This window comes from Filicampus tigris, chromosome 14 (assembly GCF_054856515.1).
Source record: "Filicampus tigris isolate MCC_2025a chromosome 14, RoL_Ftig_1.0, whole genome shotgun sequence".
NCBI lineage: Eukaryota > Metazoa > Chordata > Actinopteri > Syngnathiformes > Syngnathidae > Filicampus > Filicampus tigris.
In genome coordinates, this window is record NC_141230.1 from 8,526,895 (window position 1) to 8,551,955 (window position 25,061).

Here is a 25,061-nt window from a genome sequence, read left to right on the forward strand (position 1 = left end):
TTTGTGACTATTATTAATATTCTGTAGTGTTGTGTTGCACTACTTGCACTAACATTTTCATGAGAAATACAATGCACTGTATTTGATTGTATACTCTTTGAAGCGGAAGTCAACCCAAACATATTTTTTCCAAGAATATGTTCCCAGCAGGCCCACTAGTTGAAACACTGCATTCTGATTAATTCTGCGTTTGCGGAATATAAATTAAGCAGTAAAATGCACTCGTTTTTAGCCATCTCTGTGGGCGTCCAATTTGTCTTCTGTCGACTGAAAATGACATCACAACTGCTCACAACGACCAATCACGGCTGACCTGTTTTCTGAATCTGAGCCATGATTGGTCGTTGTGAGCAGTTGTGATGTCATTTTTAGTCGACAGAGGACAAAATGGCCGCCCCCAGAGATGGCTAAAAATGAGTGGATTAACACTTATTCCACAAACGCAATATTTATCAGAATGCCCTGTTTCAACTAGTGGGCTTGCATAGAACATATTCTTCAAGAAAAATGTTTGCGTTGACTTTAAGGTGTTTTTTTTTGTTTACTCCTAAACAATTCCTGAGTAACGTTAGCTGTTCTTATCATGGGTGAGTGAGCTCCCTCGCAGAGAGCATCACTGTGGTTAATTCTTTTCCCCAGCAATGTTTCTACAAGGACGGACCATAGCTGTGTCTCCGGGCAAGGGTAGATGAGTGTGGGTGGTGACGAGGCCGACCACATACTGTCCATCTCGAGACTGCAGAACAGGGTCGGTTTACACAAGCGCCTCCTGTCTGTGTTTACAGTTAGTACACACTTTTGTTTTACCAAGTTTCAACTCTTCAGATGTTTATTTTGTCTCTCTCTTACTGTGAGGTTTACGGGAGTAAATCAAATTATCCCTAGACCGAAGGTTAGGTTGGGTCAGAAGCAAGCTCATAACATACAAATCCATATACAGAAACATTCACAACATGTTCCTGTCGCATACATTGTTGGTCTGAGGCGGCACCTAAGTGGAGAAAAAAGCTGTGCACCTTATTGTGCTAATTCCCATCAGCTTTACAAACAAAACAGGCAGGAAGTGTCTTAGAAGCAGGGACATGGATTATACTTCACATCCTGGGAAAGAACGTGAAAAGGGGGAAGTAGACACCAAAGAGAATTGTGAGACTCAAGGGTTGCGGAGGAAAAAGCTGCCTGATGGGGTGTTGGTTAATCCCCTCAAGCATCCATATATTGCTTTACCTCTCCTTCTTTTCTCCCACTGCTTGTAAAATGGCACGGAATGTAACATGTTGTCTTTAGGCCCTGAGAGTGTGTACAATCATCTGGTACACAGATTTATTTGCAGAGATGGGCACTTTACCTTATTTTGCCGGTCCGTCCTCCGTCAGCGACCTGCGCACCCTTCCGTCATCATTGCTTCGTACTTATTCATAAAAACAATCATCCTCCATTCCCATCCGTTCCTCGTCCTTTTAAAGCGTTTACGTCCTTACATTTCGTCAGTCCGTCCCCCCCCGAAAAGAAAGCGTCAGTGCATGATGCTCAGGTACACGAGAGAGACTAAAGGCAGAAGTTTCATAATTCATAAACAATATTTCAAGATCATTAGCTGGCTAATTTCCTCTTCACATTAACAGCTGGGAGTATCGTGAGTGAATTGAATTGTTTACAACGGCTTAGCTAAGATAGCATTTAGCTGCCAACCCCACCACGTTGGTCAATGTAGACCGGAGCCCGCCGGGGCGACATCACGAGAATATTTAAGATGACTTTATAACGCAATTCTATTTACAACTGTTTAAGTCTCAACCAAGATAGCATTTCGCTGCCAACACAACCGTCGATCACCAGACTACAAAGCCCGCCAGGGGACATCATGAGAATATTTAAGATTGTGTTATAAGGCAATACTGTTGCGTTTTAATGCAACAAGTTTTTTTTATAACACATGACACAAGTTTTCAGTTTTTATTGCGTTATTTCGCAATAAAAATAAATATTGCAAAATAACACGTTATTTTAGGAGGAAACGAAAGACTTCCACTTCCAGGTCATAGCTTTAAGGGTACAACAACGCTGGCATGACTAGGAATGACGCTTTGGAGAGATTTATATGATCTAGAGATGTCCCAGACAAGGGGATACTTCACATGCAAAGGGATAAGTACTAGAGTTGTACCAAAATTGCTATCCACCCTTTTCCTATGCCCCATACTACTTTATCCCAGATTACACATGCAAGACAAGCTGGGCGTGTTTCTGGCAATCGTCAGAGTGAAATGAGCGTCGCGTGACGTCGCGCCTTGTCAATGTACAGCATTCCCTTTGTTAAAAATGAATGTTTTATTTTGTCTTGTCTCAAAAAATAATTCCCTCATGTGACCTGAGCATTTGAAAGAGAAAAGCCCCCCACCCCCACACACACACACCCACACACATTTTTGTCAGTGAATGGCCCAGCATCAGAAGAGGAATTTGCTGATTCTTTCAACTACGGTTGAGGGCCAAGAAGTTAAAACCAAAGAGGGCAAAGGGATCTGGCTAGCATGCGGTCATCTCTGCATAACGCTGACCTCTGAGCCCTCACCCCATTCCTCTACCTCTCACACAGTCTGTGAAAACCACAGCAGCATAAGAGCCTCATTTAGGAGCATAGAAAGAAAGGCAGAACTCTTTCTCAGGAAGATTAGTGGCTGTCCCTTTGGAGTAGGCCTTTGGATAGAGCAAGGAGTGGGGAGGAGGGCGTTGTTGTTTTTTTTTTTCTTTCTCCGGGACATTTTTCTCTGCCAAGGGGGCCATGACCTGCTCCAAGAGCGCCCTCCGGAGAAACACGGTTAGGTGCCCGAGCTGCATTTGAAGTGTAGCCACGATCGCCATGATTAACACTCCACGCTTAATCTCAGAGCCACACTCAGCTCCGAGCAGCAGTCATTAGAAAAGGCTTCTCTTCTTCATCCATCTACGTTATACCTAACCCTCAAAAGGAGCAGCATTTACAATCGGTGCTCATGTTGTTGAAGTCACAGCAAGATAGGGTGCCGAATGGCGTGCTGTGGTGCACCTGCAAGGTACCCACCCATTACACACAACCGTTTTGAGTAACAACACAGATACGGCAAAATGCTTTAATGCTAAATTACATTAGTAATTGTCACGAATGCTGTGTCTGTAAACTGGCCAACCCGGTGGATCAGTTGGCTCCAATGGCCTTGTACAGACTGAGGATATTATACACTCTAAAAACAGTTGGGTTAAAAATAACACAATTTGGGGTCAAAAATGGACCGATCCACTAATTGGGTCAGTTTGACCAACCTTCTTGTGTTGTTCTGTTGAAAACAGTCCAATTTGTTCTGTAATTTTGTACAAAACTAACCATTTTGGGGGAGCAACCCAGAAAGTTGGGTCAAATTGACCCGAGTAGTGGATCGATCCATTTTTGACCCAAAATTGTCTTGTTCTCAACCCAACTGTTTTTCGAGTGTAAGGCTGTAAAACAAGTCGTCATAACAGCTGCAATTGAAATTGACCCAATAGGTAACAAACAGCACACGGGAGCACACGTGATCCAGGATTTGTTGTTAAGTATGGAAGTAGGGACATGTTTTTCACAGTTTTCCCTCTCCAAATGGTTTGATCTTTTACTGTCGTGGAAGCAGGCACCTTATCTGAACACGTTACACTGACATAGTTAAGGCTCAGGTTAATGCAGGCTTGTAAATCCAGGGGCTTTGGAGTCAGGTTGCAAGTGACAAGCTTGTGGAAGCAAGCCCTGTAGCTACGAGACAGATGCAGGCTGTCCCACCAAATGCGGGGGCCCATTTACAACCATTAACGAGACTTTAAGAATGCAGTATGATTCTTATCTTACAGACTGTAGCTAAACCTGCATTTTTTTGTACTTGCAACTCGAAGCTCTCTATTTCCTCTAATATGTCTTTGTCTCGACACGCATCCTTCAGTAGAGACCACATGCTGTATAGAACATGTCTTAATGCTCCAAGAACATTTGGAAGAGGACAAGGCCCGCCTCCTTAAAACTAAAGCAACCCGAGTGCAGATGAAAAAAAAATAAACCAAAAGGATCTGAGTGTGTTTGTAAGGTTTTAATGTGTGTGTTGTTGTGTTTTCTCTTTCTTTTATTTTTAAACTTGTAGACTTTAATGTAGTCTCTGTGGTTTGATATTCTGAAACACAACTAACCTAAATAAATATTGCCCCTTTAAGAAGAATGTTTGTCATCTTAAAAGGGATTCTTAATGTATACACATTTGCTCTATTTTTCTTTGCAAATGCATACTTAAAAACTGGATCATATAATGAATAAACTAAATGACAACAAAAGCAGAGCAAGTGTCTAAGGACAATCAAATGTTCTACTTTTTTGTTTCCCCCGAGTGTTTAAGTCAGCTTTATGATAGTATGAATGATTTGCTCCTGAAGTAGCCCTTAGATGATGCCTGCGCGTCTCTCTGAGGGGTTTCAAAGTCTACAAGCTGAGTCCACCAGAAGCTTTTAGTAATTTATAACATCGGCATCTCAGAGGCATGAACAAGGTCCTGCGACCTCGTTAAGACCAGTTTTCGTCATATAATCGCTAATGAAAATGAGCTCTCCTCTTTGTATTACGTTTATTTGGTGACTTTGACCCAGCGTGCCCCCCCGATGTGACGTCACATCCCCAAAAGGTTGTTGATCATTTTTTTGTCAGTGGTGCAAGGTAATGAAATGTCAAACCCCATAGACCTACATGACGTGCAATGGTCATGTCTATAAATAATTCATCTCAAGCTACTTAGAAATTTTCTTTGCTGACTTGAAAATACTTGTAGACTCTTTGTGGAGGTGCCAGGGTGGGTACACTGAAACGTCCTAGTTTCAACCCCACATCCCTAAACAATTAATGCTCATGGCTCATCTTGTGGCAGGCCACCAAGATCATCATTAAGAAAAAAATATCGCTAATACCACAATATCATATGACATCTTGTTTGCATTTCAAAGGCCCTTCCTTTATCAGAGGCCTCTGATACACCCTGTCGTCCACTGCTATGCCAGCCTTTTTTAGTAATTCATGAAATGTACACTCGGGAGGTGAGAACAAGGTCTTTCGACCTCATTATAGCATTTTTTTCATCATCTCCTCTCTGGCATCTCTAAATGATGAAGCCCCCCGTCTCTTTTCATGTATCATCCAATTGCTTATGCGAGTCATCGTGTTTTACATTATGCTTATTGCACAGTGGAACATGATCCTACAGCAAATAGAAAGTACATCGACAATATGCGTGTGGAATAGCAGTACAACTGTCTGGTTTTCCACCTATTCAATATTGTCTTTTTCTGACCAAAAAAAAAAAAATTGCAGCGTTCAGTTTCTAGACGAAAAAAGCTTAATAACAATGGCATTTTTGAAAAACCGTTGTACCTCTGGAGGTGGGAGAGTGCTTCTTTGGAATTTCTGAGAAGCTGCTTCCGTCCAAACCAGGACCCTTGCACTCCTTCTTCTCAGTGGCAGCTGGAGCTGATGTCTCCATGCTGCTCCTTTAATGTCAAACAACCTGCACAGAAGGAAGGACAATTCCGTTGGGGTCTTGAATGTGGGGGGAATAATATGTACAGTATAATAAAGTAAATGCTATATTTTAAATAGTACATTTTATAATGACAGCTGTAAATTCTGGTAGTGTAGTGGTACTGTACATGCTGCTGCCTTTCATACAGAACGAACGGGTTTGATTCCCAGCCTCGACCAGTCCCACACCCAGATAAAAAAATTGGGTGCGTTGCGTCGGGAACGGCATCCAATTTAAAAACTGTACCAAACAAATCACACGAGAAACTCCCAGTGGCGACGTCTGACAGGATCAGCCGAAAATCGTAACCTAAATGTGGCAGTAAGGTTCTATCATGGGGAGAGTATCCAACAAGTATCTTGTTTCAAATTCACTTTTACACATTACCTGCATGTGTGATTGGACTAATGAAATGTTTACTGTACATCCATGCGTTTGTTTTCTCCTTCCAGCTGCATAAATTACTAAGTGGTAAAGGTTTTGAGTTTTTCTTACATAATTGAGAAGGCAAGAGCAGATGTAATTCAATGTTTACATGGTTATTTCATTATGGTTGTCGACATATTTATTCTGTCAGAGTAAATAATGTCAGGTCAACCCCTAAACACACATGGGTTTCTCAGTTTGATGTAATGAGTTCACAGTGCTCGCTCTGTTCCAATTGTAAATGCGAGTGGCCCTTAGTGCTGAGGTTTTAGCCACACACTGTGTCAATACCTCCTCATGTGTGTGTGAATGGACTGGTGACGTGGCAACGTGCCACTTGTTTGACTTGGTAGGTTCATTCTCTGCTCAGAACAAACATGGCTCGGTCCAGTCCGGTGAGTAAAGCAATCCGCACTCTCATGCAAGCTGGTGGTCATCATGTGTTTTCAGACTCTGTGCGAAAATGTCTGCACACGTTGACACATTGTTGTAAAGAGAGAGAACATTTCAATGAGACTGACTAGTCCTGCTGTGGAATGGAACAAAAAATAAATACATATAAAACAAGAAATGTTTTAATTGCAGGTCGGTTCATACCACAATTATAGAGAGTTTGTTAGTTTTTATTTTTTCAAAAATTCTTCATTTTAGTTGAGTTTTTATTGAGATTTTTTTTTTTTTTTTTTTTTTTAACACATGGAGTATTTGTTGAGTGTAAGATAAATCACCAAGACTTTCTTTCTCCTGTATGGACAAACAGCAAAATGATCCCCAAAAGTTCATGAACATTATAATTGACAAAGATGAAAACAAAGTACATCTCGCTAAAATTATAGTTTGCTTTAGTTAGTTTTATAAATGAAGGATATAATTTCAGTTAGCTTCTGTTCTTTTAAAATGCATTTTGATTTTTATTTTATTTCGTTAACAATTTTTTTTTTTTTAGATATTTCGCAAATTTTTGTTAACGATAATAACCTTCGTCACAACAAATCATGTAATATCAATGTCTTCTCTTGTGGGTCACAAGAATGTAATGTAAACAAGAGGAAGGTTAGATGTATTGACTAGCGGGTAATAAAGCAGCACAAAAACAAAAAATGGAGCATAACTGGAATTTGCTGCAGCCACGGCTGCCGGTAGCTGTCTGCACTGCAGTAAAAAATATGGTCTTTTTTTTTTTTTTTTTAACTTAAGTCTTGCAAAGTTTTCACATGGCCCAACATGGTACCCAGGGCTGCTGTGTCCCTGAAGCTCAAAGGCGCATTAAAAGGTCAGCCCGCGGTGTACCATGGATGTCAGTCCTTCATGTTCTGTTGGGGTCACTCTCGGTTTTCACCTTCCGTCAAGACTTTATATGGATAATACTGTATATCATTACTGTCCCACGAAAAACACTTATATTGTTTCATTTTTCTTATTTTTACGTGAATGGTGTTTCCGCGTGACAGGCATCGCATTAACCTGAACATTTTTTTAAAAATCCCAAATTGGACATATGTGTTTTTCACAGGTATGGATATGCGATATGTGTGTTCAATATTGCGACATCAATATTATTGCGATATTATATTTTCATTATCTTGTGAAAGAAGTACATATTTTTCATGCGAAAAATAAGCAAAGTCAATGAATCTTCAGCTAATTAAATGTAATTCCCCTAGTCAATGTTCAAATATTGGATGGATGATTTAAGTTAGCATCTTACAGGTCAAATTCGGATGAAAGCATGCAATTCCATAAAAAACTTATAGCATGTCATTACGATATGCATATTGCATGGGCCACTATTGTAATATCGATTTTTAGGGGATATATTGTGCAGTCCTAAAATACAGAGTTGTAATAAATATATATACCACTGTTAAATTGTGCCAGATTTGGCAGATTGCCGGCTGATTAGTCTGCCGGACCCAGCTCATTTTTATACATTACGAAATCACATCGCGGGCTGGATTCAACTGTTCCTGATCCGACCCGCGGGCCACACATTTGAAAATACAGCTCGGGTGTGTACGGTTGTTAATAAAACTATAAAACAAACACTTGTTCTGGGTTAGAAAGTAACCTAGTAGAAGATGTTTGGTGTTACTGTTTATTTCATGTGGATATGCAACATGTTAGCTTTTATTTTGACGTGTGTATGCACTAACAATCACGTCTGTGACCCTTCACAGCTGCCACTCACCTGTCACAGAGCCAATGTAAGCCGATTAGAGGTGAGCAACTAACAGGTTTACGCTGCATCTGTTTCTTTTTTTTTAGTCCCCGTATTCCCTGTGTCTCTCCACAGGCTAGTGCCATGACACCAGCAATGACAAGGAATCAGCCCAGCTCTGACGGCCTGGTACAGGTGTCAGAAACCAATTGGACAGATGGCAGAGGCCAAAAGAGAACAAAAAACAAGGGGACGCTTCTTTTCCCATCTTCTGGTTGGCTGGATAGCCCAAAGCAGCACGAACATAGACTATATTGATTACATATATTTGATTAGATTTATAGAAATCAATGAGTCAATTATGAGCATCCCTATTGGAATGCTTGCATTTTTATTTCAGCTGTGATATTTTATAATTAATAATAAATTTAGCTGTCTGTCACTGATACTGTCAAGTTAAAAAAAAATCAAAAAATCACTAGTGCGGATATAAGAAGGCCAGACTCACTGTCAAGTAAATTACATTCATAAACCCTTTCTAACATTTGATTATTTGTAGAGGATAGCCATCTCCATTTTCCCACTCTACTCTTCGTCTTCTCTTTGTCTTCTGTTCACCTCCTGCCGCCTTTGCCTGAGACTTGCAGACTTGTGTTAAAACACGCTGTGTGTTTTTCTTAGAGCCTCGTTCAGTTTCAAGTGTTCCTCTCCTCTACTACCGTTCAACAGCTCCCCTTTCACCAACACTGAAAGGAATGAAAACACAGATCAAAAGAGGCCCTCTCATTTTGAAGATATCCAGGCTTCTTACTTTCTTCCTCACTATCTTTCAGTCAGAGTGATCCACATGCTGGTAGACCCTCCTTCCTCACAGCACACACATACACATAGCATATTACGCACACACTCCCTAACAGCTGCTACACACTCTGCTCAATTGGCAAACACAGGAGATGGATAGCAAAGGTCCGCCACCTGCAGACCTCTCCACTCAGGTTTCTGAAGGTGACAAGTATGCAGGTTATCAAAACAACCTCCAAAAGCCAAAATATAGCTTTGTTTTACATACTTTGGTGTCTTTATCATATTGGCTGCTACTCAAGCTGAAGGATGAGGAACAATTATGTGCTCTATTGCAAACCGGACTTTATATTGGTTTTTAATTTTAATTAATTGAGCTTTCACGGAGAAATTGTTTACGATGAATGAAAATGAAAAGAATTGACTGCATTTAGTAATATAGCCCTGTGCATATCCAAACCTTTTCAGATGCGCCAAACATTCCAAACTCCCTAGCACCCTTTTGGAATGGATTAGTCATGACAGCCATTATAATTTACCTTTGAATAAGATTCACTGCATCCATGGTTAAGGTTTGATTAACCTTCTGCTTGGTTAAGGAACAATTTGGTCATGGCTGAGAGAACGCAGTGTCAATTGCTGGTATGTGACAACCCACGAAATGGACGACAGACTAGTTCTTTTGCAGGCCAAGATCCTCACAGGAGGGTTACCGATAGCGAATAATAGCTTTAGACAGCTTTGAAATGGTCCTTTCAGCTGTGGTACAAACATCAAACTTTACAGCCTATGAACTAAGGTTTTTAAACATTTTCCGAAATGAGCAAAATAAACAAGGAATACCTCGACCAACACATCTAATTTCACAGGTGGACAGGTGTCGAGGCTATATAGTTAAGAGGCCTGAACAAGTATATTTTTCAAGATCTGCTTCTGACCCGAGCCACCGATATTCAATACAGTGTGCACCAAGAAACCTGACCAGACCCGCTCAATTAAAATCCACTATCCAACCTGAAAATTACAGGAAATTTAAAGTTGTTGCCAAAATTTGAGTAGTTGTTTAGATGCCTTAAAGAAAGTCAACCCAAACATTTCCAACAAGAAGATCTTCTATGCAGCCCCACTAGTCGAAACACGGCATTCTGATTAATAATGAGTTTGTGGACTATGATTTAAACAGTAAAATCCACCGTTTTTTATACATCTCAGTGGACTAGTGGATGCGCATTTTGCTAACGACCAATCATGGCTCAGCTTCAGAAAACAGGTAAACCATTATTGGGGGCTATCTGAGCCCTGAGCAACTGTGATGTCATTTTCGGTCGACAGCAAGTGGCAAAGTGGCCGCCCCCCTAAGATGGCTAAAAATGGGTGGATTTTGATACTTAACTCATATTTCACAAACGCAATATTAATCAGAATACCATGTTTAGACAAGTGGACACGCATAAAACATATTTTTGCAGAGAAATGTTGGAGGTATAATAGTCATTAACGCTAACGTGGCTAGTTACGCAATCTATGTTTTTCCATAATATTCTCGCACTGTTGTGTTGATGATGATCAAATGTAGGGTTAAAATAGGAATATTGTAGCATCCCTTCTTTCAAGAATGTTTATTTGGAAACCCCAACACATTACTGGCCATAACAACGGCAACAAAAAAACAAGTTCTCTTTGTGTTTGTCCCAAACTAGTCTTCACCACATTGGGTCTCATTCATCTGCCACACAGACTCATTGTTTCCTGGTTCTACAGCAATTACAAGCCAAATTCAAGATGTCATGCATAGTAAAAACACAACAGTGGTACTGAACAATGACATTCTTTGCTACTCTCCCTTCCCTCACACAAAGACTACAAAAAAAATCAATGAGTTAATAAATTCATTCAATAACCTCAATATTACCTCGGCATCATCCACCCTGTCCACACTGTTGGTTATTCTTGATTTGATATCAATCGTGATCCGCCTGCGCTCCAACCCGATATAAGACCCTTACCAAGCTTCACATTGCACAGTGATTAAGTCGTAGCCCATCTGAATCCAAAGTGTTCCTTGTATATTTCAGACAAAATACCGCTGTTTATGTTTATACCCTCAAATTACCAACTCTGACCAACACGGATGCCATGCCTAAAACTGTGCAATAATTTTATGAAAGCCCTTTCATTTAACCTACCATTTGTTCTCTCAGCGTGAGCGTTCCTTGCAAACCAAATACTTCCGTCTTTAGTTCATGTTTAGTCCTTGCTGCGGCAGTTCCAAGCAGGCAACTAATTTGAAAACCACAGTCTAAAGCTTTGTTGTATGGTTTACCACATTGTAAACTGTATTCCTGCTGGCTACCAACATAATTTAACAGCATATATTTTTGAGCTAGAATTAGGCATTCAGACAGTCAGTCTGTCTGTCCCTCAGTCCAGCTATCCCTCCATTATGACTATTATCTTTATCAGTAAATTCATAGAAAATGGAGCGCAATGAGCGGTAGGCTTTAGACGATAGGACTTTTGGACTGATCAGCGAGTTTGAATAAACGTATAACCGATCACCGATCCAATCACAAGTTGGAGTAATATGGCTATTCAAATAACTTGTTTATGTACTGTTTATATTTGTGTACTATTTATTTACTGAGCATCAACAAATGTATCCTCAAGCATTTTGGTAGTATTGGGCAAGTGCCGATACCAGGTATCATATCGGATCGATACCCGACCTTATTTCATGGTATCGGTCCTCGCGATTGTCGCCGATGACCAGTTTCAGCCGTCCTCTAGTGGCCGTTTACGATCAGGAACCGAAGGAATGCATGGCTGACAGATTCCCGTTAATATGCAGTTTCTGTAACTATGTATAGATGGAGTATGACAGCTGTCAAAAAGGCATTTGCGTGATTGACGATTCATATCCGTAATAGTAATAATTTGTGAGTACAAATTAAAATTGTGAGGGTTTGACTTCTTTTCTTGAGAGTACGAATCAAAATTGTGAGGGTTTGACTTCTTTTCTTGTGAGTACGTATAAAATCTGTGAGTGCATTGTTTTGTGAATACGACTCTCGCTTCTACGACTACGAATCTTCACTACGCACGAATTGCCAGCTGAGGATACGAATCACTTTGTGAGAGGACGAATCTGCACAACATGCAAATTGGTTTTAGTGTTGACAGCTTAGTGTTGACAGCTATCTTACTCCATATGTATATATATTTATAAGGTTCATATTAATGCTAGTTATTGACCTGGACGTCACTGTTTTAGACACAACTTCAATCACGGTTTGTTTAAAAAGAAAACATAACAGTGCAACATATGCGAAATATGCGCAGGGAAAAAAAAACATTCTGTTCGTGGCCGATTCACTTCCCGCAAAAGTCTTTTCAAAGTGTAATTCAAAACTTTGAATATTCTGATGACTCTTCTTAGACTTTGCCAACATGAAGCGGTGTTTTGAAGCAAAAGTACACACGCAGTCAACAAAAACAGCCCCACGTGTGCTATGGCATGGACGAGAGTGCCATTACGCTTGCTGGAGTGACGTGAGGGACCGATAGGGTTTAAGCTGTTAATACCTCTAATACCACTAAGATCGATTCTGAAACTTATATAGTGATACTTTTGATACTTCAGTCACTTGATGCACTGTATTCGCAGTATCGTACCAGAAAGGAAAGCGGCAAGGGTATAAATTTTGTAGATGCACACAAGGACCAGACAAGCAGCAGAGTGGCTTCTTCGTGCAGCAAAAGAACAATAATACACATTTACATACTGACAAGTAGCAAAATTTATAAGGGCCTGCCAAAATTCATTTGTGGCCGTCCGTCACAGATAAATGTATAAGTAGGAAACACTGCAGCTGTAATGTCTTATTTCACTGAGACGATCAGTGATGATGAGACATTACAGACGATCACAAAATGTGCATAAAATGCAAAACATCGGCCCATCCAATACAGCCAATCGGATCGATGTGAAGTCTAATGACCAGATAATAATTTATGTAATATAATTGGCATCTAAAACAGCAGCGAAAACTCCCCCACGGATGAGTTCTTACCCCACCCCTAAGTGTAACCTTTCTTGCGAAGCAATATCCTGTAGTTGATCTCTTTGTCTCCCTGAACCAACTGAAAACAGATGTGAAGCTAATGGTATTCTACCACACAAGGAATCTACAAGGATACACTTTTGAGTTTTTATTTCACAATCGATCATGAGATGTGCAGTGATGCAGAAGTAAATGATTCTGAACCAATACATACATTTCACTGATAACTGTTGCCAGTGGAACTAAAAAGCATACCGTATTTTCTGGACTATAAGTCGCTACTTTTTTCTTAGGCTTTGAACCATGAGGCTTATGTAAAGGTGCGGATGTTCTGTGGATTTTTCTTCCACCGCTAGGGGCGGACTAACCGGAATTACAATACAATACAATACAATTTCCATTAATAGGATGTGACAGCAAGTGGACAAGTTCAAATGGCGAGGACACTATGTGTACTACATTCAGGCCAAAACATATCTGATAGAAGAACACCGGTCTGTCTGTCAGTCTGTTGACGATGATTCTGTACCGAAATTGGGAATAATTTATTGGCAACGATTGGGTCTCAAGATTTCTGAAGGGCCGGGAAAAAAATTGCAATACACTAACAAAGTGGTGAATTCTCCCAAGAAAGTACAGAGGTAAGACTAAATCAAAGCAAACAGAGTTTTTCAACACCAAACTCTTACATTCATGCCTTTATGGGCCGTGCTTTGAAGACTGAGGCACAGCCACGCTGAAGCAGAAAATGGCCTTCCCAAAATTGCACCCACAAATTTGGAAGCATATAATTGTCCAAAGCGAATTGGTAAAACGAAGCCAGCAGGGCGAATAACTCTAACTTTGGGTAAATAAAACATCTGTTAAGATTAAGATGTCATGTAAATCATTCACTGCCATCTTGGTACTGAGCCAGTAGTGCAATCAATTGAACGTTATGTGAATCACTTGAATTATCGAGCTTGGGGCTTTAAAAAACATTGTTTTTGACGCTAAACTTTATAGTGAAAGCTACATCAGGTTTAACAAAGAAAACATGTGTTACAGCGTGTAACAGCTGACTTAACACTTAAGTAACCCTTTGGTTGTATGTTAAAAGTTACATCTGTCATTGGTGCCACATTGCACACTGCTGAGTCGAGCTCACTGAAACATTTGGCCCTGGTCAGTCAACCTAAACGTGTTGTTCACACTCAATCTCGAACCCTCTCAGCTATTAAGAACAACAGCAAAATCTTGTTTGCGTTCAAATATTTTCCAGATGTCAGAAAGCTACATTTTCAGATTGCGGGACACCAGAAAAAGGTTCTCTCGTACATCCCTTTGTTATTGCATTGAATTTACCACTCTATTAGGAATTCTTGTGCAAGCTGTGGCCCAGCTGTTTCTGCTTCCAAGTCAGATCTAAGGCGTCTGATGACAGAGACACCGTCAAGTTCTATGTATATGTGTGTTCATCTGTGACAACAGTAACTGTGAGGAGAGCAGGTGAGATCCACAGCAGTCATTGTAACTCATTTAGACAAGGAACATGCTGAGCTGGCTTCAGTTACACCAAGCTCCAAAAAATGAAGGGAACATAGTTTGAAAATACTTTGATCACAGATGTATGCATTAACTTTATTATCGTTGTATTGGATGCAGGTACACAATCAAAGAGTCACTCTAAACATACAAAAATGTAGGAATATTTACATTAGGTGCAAATATATAGATGCATACTACTTAGACATGTATTAGGGATGTCACAATATAGCCAATATCGTGACATTGCATTTACGTGAACAATTTAAAAAAATTCCAAAATTGGACATAAGTGTTTTTTCATACAGTTTTTTATATATAAAACTGTCAAATCAAATGGACACTTCAACTCTGACCAAATGGCAGGGCATTCAGGTCTACCTCTGTCAATGTTTTTCCTGTAATGTTTTTTGAGCTCACCTGTTGTCACTTCTAAGTTCCGCCAGACATTCTTACATGTTAAATAACGCAGACGTTTCGGCATGTAACATTCATCCAACTTTTCCCAATGAGGTTCTTGCCTAACATAAGCAAATCTCATTTGACTCGAGGCAGGGAGACATGGAAGTAATTCTAGCGACAGTCATGTTTTTAGAGTAGAAGAGAAAGTCTGAGGACTTGGTTGCTAAAGACAACCACATGTCTACTGTATATCCAAGCGTAACTATAGCTCACTCATCTCTTGTCTCAAGCTTCTATCCGAGAGGCGTCTGTGGCCTGGCACTTCATCAGTACAAATTAGAAAATAGTCTCTCCCAACATATAGATACACTGGGGGGAAAAACATCTGTCCAGCTCTTAAGGCTGCATTCTGGCTTTTTCGATGAAAGACCTCTGTATAAATCATAACTCATCCATATGGTTGCATTTTGTTGTCAACCGCTGATGCAAAGGCCCCAGTCTCTTCTACCACATCAGATTAGGCCTGTGGCAAATGTTGGAGGCAGCATACCATTGTTGGGGACCCTGTGTCAGTCGAAACTAAGTATCTGAAGCGCTAACAGTCTGAGTCATTGAAAACCTCAATGAGCAAGTTATGATGATATAGAGGCAGAAATCTAGTCATCCTTTTGTTTTTCTAATATGTATCCGTACAACAGTCACTGGAAAAAAAAACACAAACATAGACCAAAACATGGACCTACATTGAGCCTTTTAAATCCCTTCTTGCTCACGTTGACAGATTGGCATTTAAGTAATGGTGTCTTTGCCCCTTACTTCTTTTTAATTATTTATTTATTGTACTCTGTATTTTATTCTTATTAGATTTGTGGACTTTATTTTAGTTTGGGACTTATGTGTTTTAAAATAAATTCCCTCTTGGTCTCAGTCGGATTCCTGTATCGCCTCAGGCTTTCCTTCATTTAACCGGTATATGTATGTATGCATGTATACGTGTACGTGCAGGGCTCTAGGGTGCACCAAATCTTATTTCACACTGGTGCAGCTGAAAAAAATCACGTTGCACCATGTGCAACCTGCCGATGGAGGGTGGAAAAAAAGTCTTCTGGATTCTAAAGCCTCACTCAACAGACACGCATATCATGGTCAGCTAATCAGAGATAGTGAGGTCTGGGTCCCTCCTCTGATTGGCCGCGGTTCAGATGTTCTTGTACTTTTTTTTTTTAACCTTATTGAACACTCAACCCGGCTGACTACCACTCGCACGGTTGAACGTAGTAGTTGGTCTGACAAAGCACTTTATACACATGTATTATTAAAGTGCTTTAAGAATAAAGTTTATTATTTATTTATTTATTTATTTATCTATTATTAATATAAAATGGCTGCCCTGTAGTTTCACCATGAGTCAGGTCTTTGTATTTGCAAAGTTGTGAAGTGTAACGGTGGCAATTTTATATTTGACCTGAATTGAATCCCATTTGAAACATAAATCACAAAGTTGACATTAGTGGTGATAGTATTAAATCAGCCACACAGACGGGTCATTTGTGATGTGCATCAATGCCGTGACATCTTTAGTAGACGTCTCCATGAAATATTTAGGAATGATCGTCTCATATAATTTGTGGGTATATTTGTGGCTTAAACTCGAATACAGGCAATTATAATCACTTTTAGGGGAGCGTCAATTATTTGTGGTCATTTGCAATTTGTGGTGGCTCAGTCCTTAATTGGAAACAGGTGACTGTCATTACTGGATACAAAGGGGGATCCCAGAAATGCTCAGTTGTTCACAAGGATGGGATGAGGTTCACAACTTTGTGAGTAAATACTACAACAGGTTAAGAACACTGTTTTTCAACGAACAATTGCAAGGAATTTAAGCCCTTATCCCACTGAGCGGCAAACGTTTGCGAGTGTTTGCAAAGGTAGAGAATGTTGAATTCTCGTCAGGGTTCGTTCAAGCATGCATTCGGTCGCCAAACAGTCGGCAGACGTTCGCAAGACGTTTGCCTGCACTTTTCTTATCGAAAGACATGAAATAACACTAAAACTATTGCCAAAAGTCTTAGCAGCCCATTGCGACCTTGAACAAACACTTACGAACTGTGACGTGAACACGCATTTTGGTCCCTTCGTCAACAGTAGCAAATATTCGCCCCCTCGGGGGAATAGGGGCTTTCGGGATTTCGTCATCCATGTTCCACAATATGATCAAAACATTCAGAGAATTTGGAGACGTAGCTGCACATACGCTGCAGGCCGAAAACCAACAACAAATGCCTGTGATCTTTGATCCCTCAGGCGGCACTGCATTAAAAACCGGCATCGTGTGTAAAGGATACCTCCACATTGCCTCATGAACACTAGAAAACAATTGTCAGTTGGCACTACATCATCACTACATCTTGAAATCCAAGGTAAAACTCTACCATGCAAAGCGAAAGCCATATATCAACAACACCCAGAAATGCCGACAGCGTCTTTTTAGTATCGATTATCCAATCTCTGATCTCTGCTTTGCAATAATAAATCCATATTTTCATCCCTTTTAACTCTAAAGTGACCCTAAGGTATCTTCATCTTCATGAACATTTCTCTCCGGAAAAGAGCTACAAATGCCTGTGCAGAAAAACGCAAGTGGCCAAACATTGTTTCCGGGTGCCACAAATAGTGTCTATGATTGATTACAGTTTTGAGGCAGCAATTTTTGTGTCGACCAATTTTTGTGGTCAGCTTAACCACGTTAGTCGACTTTTAGCGTTCGTGCGTTAAATACCAACTGTGAGGACGATGCAAAGTCTTGGTAGTGCATTATGAACTTTCTATGCTGTCACTGAAAGACTAACATTAGCAGCGTGGAGCCACTAACAAGCCCGTTTGGCCAAAACAAGCTAACAAACTGATGCAACTTTACGGGAGAAAATGACTAACAACTTCGCTTAATTAGTAGATGGAAAACTATTCATTCACATCCAATAGGCTTTGAAAAGGGTTTTTCTGACCACTGTCTGCTTACCAGAATTCAACTCATGTTAGGAAATGAAATATATTTAGTTATACGACATCAAGCTTTCTTGTATACTTCTATAAAGCAAACACATCTTTTGAATACGCAGGACAAATAAAAGGGAAAAATAAAAATTCTACAATATACATGTTATTGAACACCACTGGAATGAACCATACTGGAAAAATGAAATGAGAGGGACGGAGTCAAACTTATAGAAAATGTATTCAAACGCTTTAGATTTATCACCTATTTTGAAAGAGGGCAGGGAATTAAGAATCTGACACTTTCCATTGTCCATTGTCCAGAGAGTTAATCTTGTGTTGAGATAATGAAATGTGTCTTACCATCCCCCTTTCACAAACTACCTGACCTCCCCTGACCTGGGCAGGGTTTCCCAAAAGACTTTAGAGCTGCAGTCATCATTGTTCCTTTGTAAGCCAATAGACAACGATGATGTTGCTGATGAAATTGCATTTCTTCGACATGCAAGTAAAGACAGTTTGGGAAAAGTTTGGTCAGTATCTGCCGTTCAAACCCTTTTAGTTTATTGTGCTGAGGGGACACACAATGCATCATACGTTGTATACACAAAGGTAATTGTTGGTGTTATGACTTCAAAATACAGTTTTCCTGAATACATGTTTTGTTGTTTTGTTCATTTCAAATGAAATACACAAATTAACTGGCTTGTAGCACAACCCCCCCCCCCCCCCCCCCGGGTTTTTTTTTTTCCCATTATTGCTGATTTCCTGTAAGTGACACAATACTGTGTGATCTCAGTTTCTCCTCTGGGCCTGGAGTGCTCTCTCATTGCTGCTCTAGGGTAATGAGGTGGAAGTAGGAGAGGGTTAAATGTGCTCAACCTCAGTCCCTCTACCTCAGTCTCCCATATGATGGTTGTCTATTTAACTTCACACTTGAGTAAGAATGAGAAGCACTTCTTGAGGAGAGTGAAACAACGGCCATTTAAACAAGCAAGGGTTGTCCGCTGCTGTCTGCTGTCCTTTGCCAAAAGCAAAGGGGACAGAATTCATTGGAGTGCTCTACAGATGAATGAAAGCAACCGTCTCATGCTCACTTTTCCACTTTTCCAGTCCAGACTTCTAACTGTGATGGATTCTTATTGTCACTCTCCCAATGGCCATTCCAGGCTCATTTATTTACTCCAGTACACACATACATGTGGTACTCTGGCTTGTCTATACTGTGTTTCAAACCCATAAAATGTTTGCTAATTTTGTGGCTCTGTTTTCTGTCATGTGAATGATGATGAAAGATTATCAATGAATGTTTTATATCAGTAATCATCGTTTGTAAATTTATAATGTCATTTCTTTGTGCTTTGGATATGGAATTCACTCAGTTCCATTTGCTTTCAAGTTTCGTTAATGTTTAAAACTGTCCTTTGTAATTGACATAAATGGAGCCAAACCAGAGAAACATTCCTACACCAAACTTTTCCATCCTACAACTAGGGCTGGGTTTAATAAAAATTGATTAATCGAATACATTTTTCCTTTCATAGCCAGATATCGATTCACAAAACCATAAATCGATCCTTTTAATACATCTTTTTCCCATAAATTCATGTGACATCTCGCATCACATGAGATCTCGTCACCCTACGAGAGCAGAGTAGCACAGCACACAACATGGCGGAAGCAATGAAATCAGTGCCAGACAGCTTGAAGGCAGATGTCTGGAAGTTTTTTTGTTTTAAAAATCACAAAGACACCAATGACCTGAAAGTTTGTGTGACAGTCACAGAAATACAAATGTCATGCGTTCAGTGTGTTTTGGCCACAGCCTAACCTGCGGTTGGAATGATCATATCAATGATTTATCATTCATTGCTTTGATTGGTTCATGTTCAACAAAACATACAGTACATGGTTAATGTAATTGCATTGGGTTCATATTGGGTAAATGGGTAAATATTCATATTTTAACTAATTCACCAAATTAGGGCAAGACGTTTCTACTATTTGCAGCTTTGCTTCTTCTAAGAATGTCTTCCAAATGAAAGTCAAATTGGTACTGCGTGAAATCCTTAGCTGAATCGAATATCAATCAAAGGGAATCGTAAATCGAATCGAATCCCGCGCTTGTGAATCGAATTGACTTTGGAAATCTGAATCGACACCCAGCCCTAACTGCAATTACTACCTACAACTTCCCAAACTTTTGAGCTGACTCTCCATAAAAGTGAAGATGGAGGGAAAAAAAAGGCCAAATGCTCTTCATCTCTAGGCGCGAAATGCCACTGCAAATTATTTTACACCAAATCATTGAGGGCTCAACAACCACACACAAGCTGTATTTTCTTCGGATGGCTGCTGAATGGCTTCATTGGTAAAGGACGGTGACCTAACTCAATGAAGTAAGCAGTGGATAGGCATGGGTTGGGTTTGAACGCCTTCTCCTTCCTTCTCCTTTTGAGGTCACTCAGCAGGAGTGGGTGGTTATAGTAGAAGAGGGTGCTCCTCCCCCACCTTAGAGTCGCATAGTGTTCACCCGCTCCTCCAACCCTCCTCTCAGTCCCTGTACGCTAGACTTCATCGGTATTTGCTTTCAAAAAAAGCTGTTCCGCCTCCTCTCACTGGGCTCTACCCCTTCAACACACACATACACTCACACACAACCCAAGCACCCCGCCATACTTTTCTCCCAAAAAATAGACATAAAGGAAACTGATCAATAAAGTAGGGAATGTGTAGACCAGTGATGTGTGAAAAAAGGGGCTAGAGCAGCATACAGTACATAACACCCAATCCACACGCACACACACACACACTCACACAGAGAGAGGCTGGCCTGCAAAGATGAAAGTGACATGACCACTATAGGTCTGTGAACGCTGCAGAGCAGAGCCCCCAAACTGAGGCTGAATGAGCTGAATAGGCTCAGCCATTCTTTACTCCTTTCACTCCCCGTAGGCTTTAACTGTTGGAACTCTTCATTCCTCACAATAGGCAAATGCACTAAAACTCTTTTTTCACTCATGCAAATCACCACGGCCCTGACTACGGATGTCATCATGTGAAGTGGAAAACACACATTATCTTGATTTCAAACAGTGGACAGCATAAAAGTAACGTTATATGTTAGGCTACCTTTTTTTGATTGCATTTTCATTGACTGCTTGATTTTTTTAAAAATTATTATTATTTCTTATATTAAGTGGAAATGTTGTGCCAAAGCTGCTTTTCTTGAGGTTAATGTCCATTGTTTTGAAGCCCAGTCTGAAGCTGAGTTGGCTAAACAGTTTAAAAATAAAACTTTTTTTTCCTGGAAACCTTATTTCCAAATTTTGGACAAATGTCTTGGGGAAACTAAAAACGCATTTTCAGAACTTTATAGACATGGGGTCAGCTGGTTTCTTTAACATGTGAGCAGCCTGACTTGAAGACCTGATCCACATGTTAAGTGCCTTAGGAAACATTTTGAATGTTAAATAACTTGACATTTACATCTAGATAAAAAGTGAAAATCCGTAAGCTCAAATATGGGTTTGAAGATCATTAGCAGTGTCTAAGAGATAATGGTAAAGCCAACAGCAAATATAGCTGCTAAAGGGGCCCACAAAGACGTCAAGTGTTTGTTGACTGCTCAGGCTGAAGAGCAAACAGTAAACTTTGAATCTTTCAACAATAAGTACACATATCCCACAGCTCTGTGATGCAGTATTTGTTATTGCTGCTACTGCATTCCCCACACTCTGAGATTTATTTATTTTTGTCTTAGTAGGATTAAGAGATTCTGAACAATGATAGTGTTATTACTCTTGTTTTCTTTTCATGCAGATAACACAACTTGGGGGCGGAAACTAATCAAGCCTTTGAATTAATTTATAACAGGGTTGATGAAAACTTTTGGTAGTCTATTGTTGCACAGTTCAGTGGAAACAAGTTATGTCAACGTTTTCATATGCCATGCGGGGCAATGGCGCCTACCTTTCTGATCACATCTCTTCCCATATGGGTCAAGTCGCAAGAGAAAAACATTTTGGGATTCCGATGTCAGATAAGTTCAAAGTGTAAAAAAAGATGTGAAGCTGCCGTCCTCGTCTGCCGTTGATACGTAGGTAATGCAAAAAAAAAAAAAAAAAAAAAAAAAGCGGTATAGGAGGATGGCACTATCAGCAGCATAACACTTTTAGACTATTTGAAATGAGAATAGAATGAACCGAAGACAAATTCGTGACAATAGGAAGCAAAGTGAAAGTGACTTGTTCAAGATATGCTGCTGTCAGCATCATGACAAACTTTTCCTTACCTCCACCGTCGTATCTTTTCACTTGGAAGCTGTTGCTCTTACTCTTCTTTTTGTCCGATATTAACTTATGACTGTCCGATTCCTCCGGGAACACCGTCCCGCACAACTGGAAGAACACGGCGCTAACTGGCGTCTTCGAGTGTGACGCCAAACTCCATGTAAAAAGTTTCGGAGAAGTTTTTAAACAACGCAAAATGTGCAGCCTTACTCAGAGCGGAACAGAAGAAGTCGTGTCCAACTTTTTTTTTTTGCAGCCCATCCTTTCCTCACACGCCACACCAAAAGGTGCGCTGTGTAGCGCTCGCTTTGTGCTCCTCTCTGCCAAAAGTCGCGAGAGTTTGGATCAAAGTTAGCAGGAGCAAAATTAACTTCGAAGCGGTTTGGCGGACCGTTGCTGTGAGGACATGCGGTGGTGTTGAGATCATCGGGGCTGCTGATCTGTTTTCAATCCGACCCCCTTCTCTGCCTCCGCTCCCCGCTTCCTCCTCCTCCTCCTCCACCTCCTCCTCCTCCTCCTCTTCTCTCCCTCCGCATGCTCCCTGGTGAGTTGGGACATTTGCTGCACCAGATGGGCTGGGCTAACTCAATCCAGCAGTTGCAGACTTGTCAGGGAGCGAGTTAGATAAAGTTACATTTATTGTTCATTTTTTTTAAAAGTCAGAGCCTCACGTAGTTACTTGAGAAATCGTAAACCAAACGCTAAATGCACGCTGTAAATGAATTCCAATCCAGTAATGACTGACATTGAATTGCTGATATTGGACAATAATAAACTATTCACTATTTTGTTTTTAAAAGAAAGTAACTTTTCTATACTGTGGTAGCAAAAATAACATTGTGTGCACTAACGTTGCTTGTTTAATTTCTGTCAGTCTCATGTCGTGAGTTGATCAGCTCTCAGGGATGGAAAATAAGGTAGTGTAGTTAAATTACTTATAAGATGTGTTTTATATTTTGCAGCACAGTGGAGTAGTAGACAAGAGGTTGTGTTTCGAACCTTAGCTGAGGCCTGACCTTCCCGTGAAGAGTTTGCACGTTGAGGTTGGTTTTTCCTAGTCCTTCCGGATACTGAAAATGTGCTTCTTAGCTTAATTGTAGAGTCAAAATGAATGTGAATGTTTTTTTTTTCTCCCCCTGCCATTAACTGGTGTCCCACCCTGTGTCCCGGACGGACGCCCATTTTAGGGACACAGGACAAATGAAGAGAATTTTTTTAACTCATTCAGTACCAGACTTTTTCAGACCTTCTGTGAAATTACATATAAATATGTCATTGGGATAAAATTAGTTAAAAAGGACGGACTAAGCAAGGACGGAAGTGGGTTTTCATCCGTCCCTCTAATCGTCCCTAACTGGGTTAAGTACCGACTGACGTGCTGTGTTGGGTTCTTTTAAAAAGAAAGACCACTGTTCTTTTCTGTAATTCCACAGAGCTGCCTTTATTAACTGGCTGCAACAACAATGACTACGTTTACATGCAGTCAATATTCGGGTTAAGGTCCAAATTCAGATAACTGTAGCATTCGGAAAAATCCGTTTACATGCATGAGTGGACAGAGGTACTCCCGCATTTGAATAACCCGATTGAAATGGCGACGCACGGATGTCGTGACGCAAATAGACATTTACACTTCTTACTTTCTACCGTCAATAAAAAATATTATATTCATGTCGCACACCACACGAATAAAGTCGATTTCCTCCGCGTTGCAAAAGTGTGCCTTGCAAGACATATGGATTTATACACACATAAATATGTGTCTATATACACACTGTGTCATTTTTGAGACACTGCAAAGAAATCATTGTATAAAAGTTATTCTCACTACGGCGAGGATGCCGCGCATACAAGTAGGACTTTATGTCCCAAGATGCCTTGCAAAAAGAGAAAGAGCATGCTCAGAACACAAATCAATGCCCCGTTCAAAGAAGGTAAGCCGATCGCGTTTACATGGCCCAATATTCGGATTAGAAAAGGAGTAACCCAGTCGTGATAGTCGAAATTTCGGCTTATTTGGGTTATTGCACACATTTACATGGCTTTTAAAAACCTGAATACTGCCAATATTTGGGCTTTAAAAGGTTTGTTGAATGCATGTATACATAACTGAATGTATATGATCTGATATTGTTTGTTGTAATAAAGATTTTTAAAAAATGCATGAGAAAAGGACCTTGCGAAAAATAAAATCGCAACCCATATCGCAGTTTTCCCATAATCGTTCTGCCCTAATGTTGTATACCTTTCACTCCCACAGACCTCAATGTCTCCCATATTTTTATTTTATTTTATTTTTTTACACTAATTACCACACTGAGCATGTGTGTTTCTGTTGTTTTTAATTATTTTTCTCAATTTGGCTGCGTTTCTGCTGAGTGTGACATGGAAATTATGTTCTCGTCGCCGATTGGCTGTCGCCGACGCGGGATGGACTGGGCTCACATGGGTCGGCCTGAAATACTGACGGGAACTTTGTGACGGACTGACGATGCCCACCTCTCTTCACACATAATGACAGTTTAGAGTCAAAATGAATGTTTTTTCGAATGCAAGAGGAAGCTGGAGTGCCCACAGAAAAATCCACCCCAACTACTCTATGAAGAATATGTAAATTAACTAAGTCACACTTTCTCAACCAAACTTATTTTTTCGGTCCAAGATGTGATTAACTGGGGTGGAACCACATTTGTAACCTGACCTTACGTCAATGCAATGGACAAAATTGTTAGTACCTTTCTGTTAAACAAAAAACTGACAAAAGTAATGGCAAATTGTAGATATAATAATACTAATAAAAAAATATTAATCGTTGAAAATCAGGCTTTACTTTTAG

The 25,061-nt window shown here is 40.2% G+C and overlaps 1 protein-coding gene across 2 annotated transcripts in view; it reads right to left on the reverse strand.

Annotated features, from left to right (window-relative positions):
• gli2a (GLI family zinc finger 2a) overlaps positions 1-22,698 on the reverse strand; it is a 72,968-nt gene extending 50,270 nt beyond the window's left edge. Inside the window, exons 1-3 of one of the 2 annotated variants that reach the window (XM_086052290.1) lie at positions 22,617-22,647; positions 22,228-22,545; positions 5,417-5,549 (exon numbers count right to left, since the gene is read on the reverse strand). In XM_086052290.1, the coding sequence (XP_085908416.1) occupies positions 5,417-5,525 (109 nt within the window). In that variant the 5' untranslated portion in view covers positions 5,526-5,549; positions 22,228-22,545; positions 22,617-22,647. Of the gene's footprint in view, positions 1-5,416; positions 5,550-22,227 lie in introns of both variants that reach the window. The other variant, XM_086052288.1, reaches the window with a different exon arrangement.
• Positions 22,699-25,061: the final 2,363 nt, after the last annotated feature.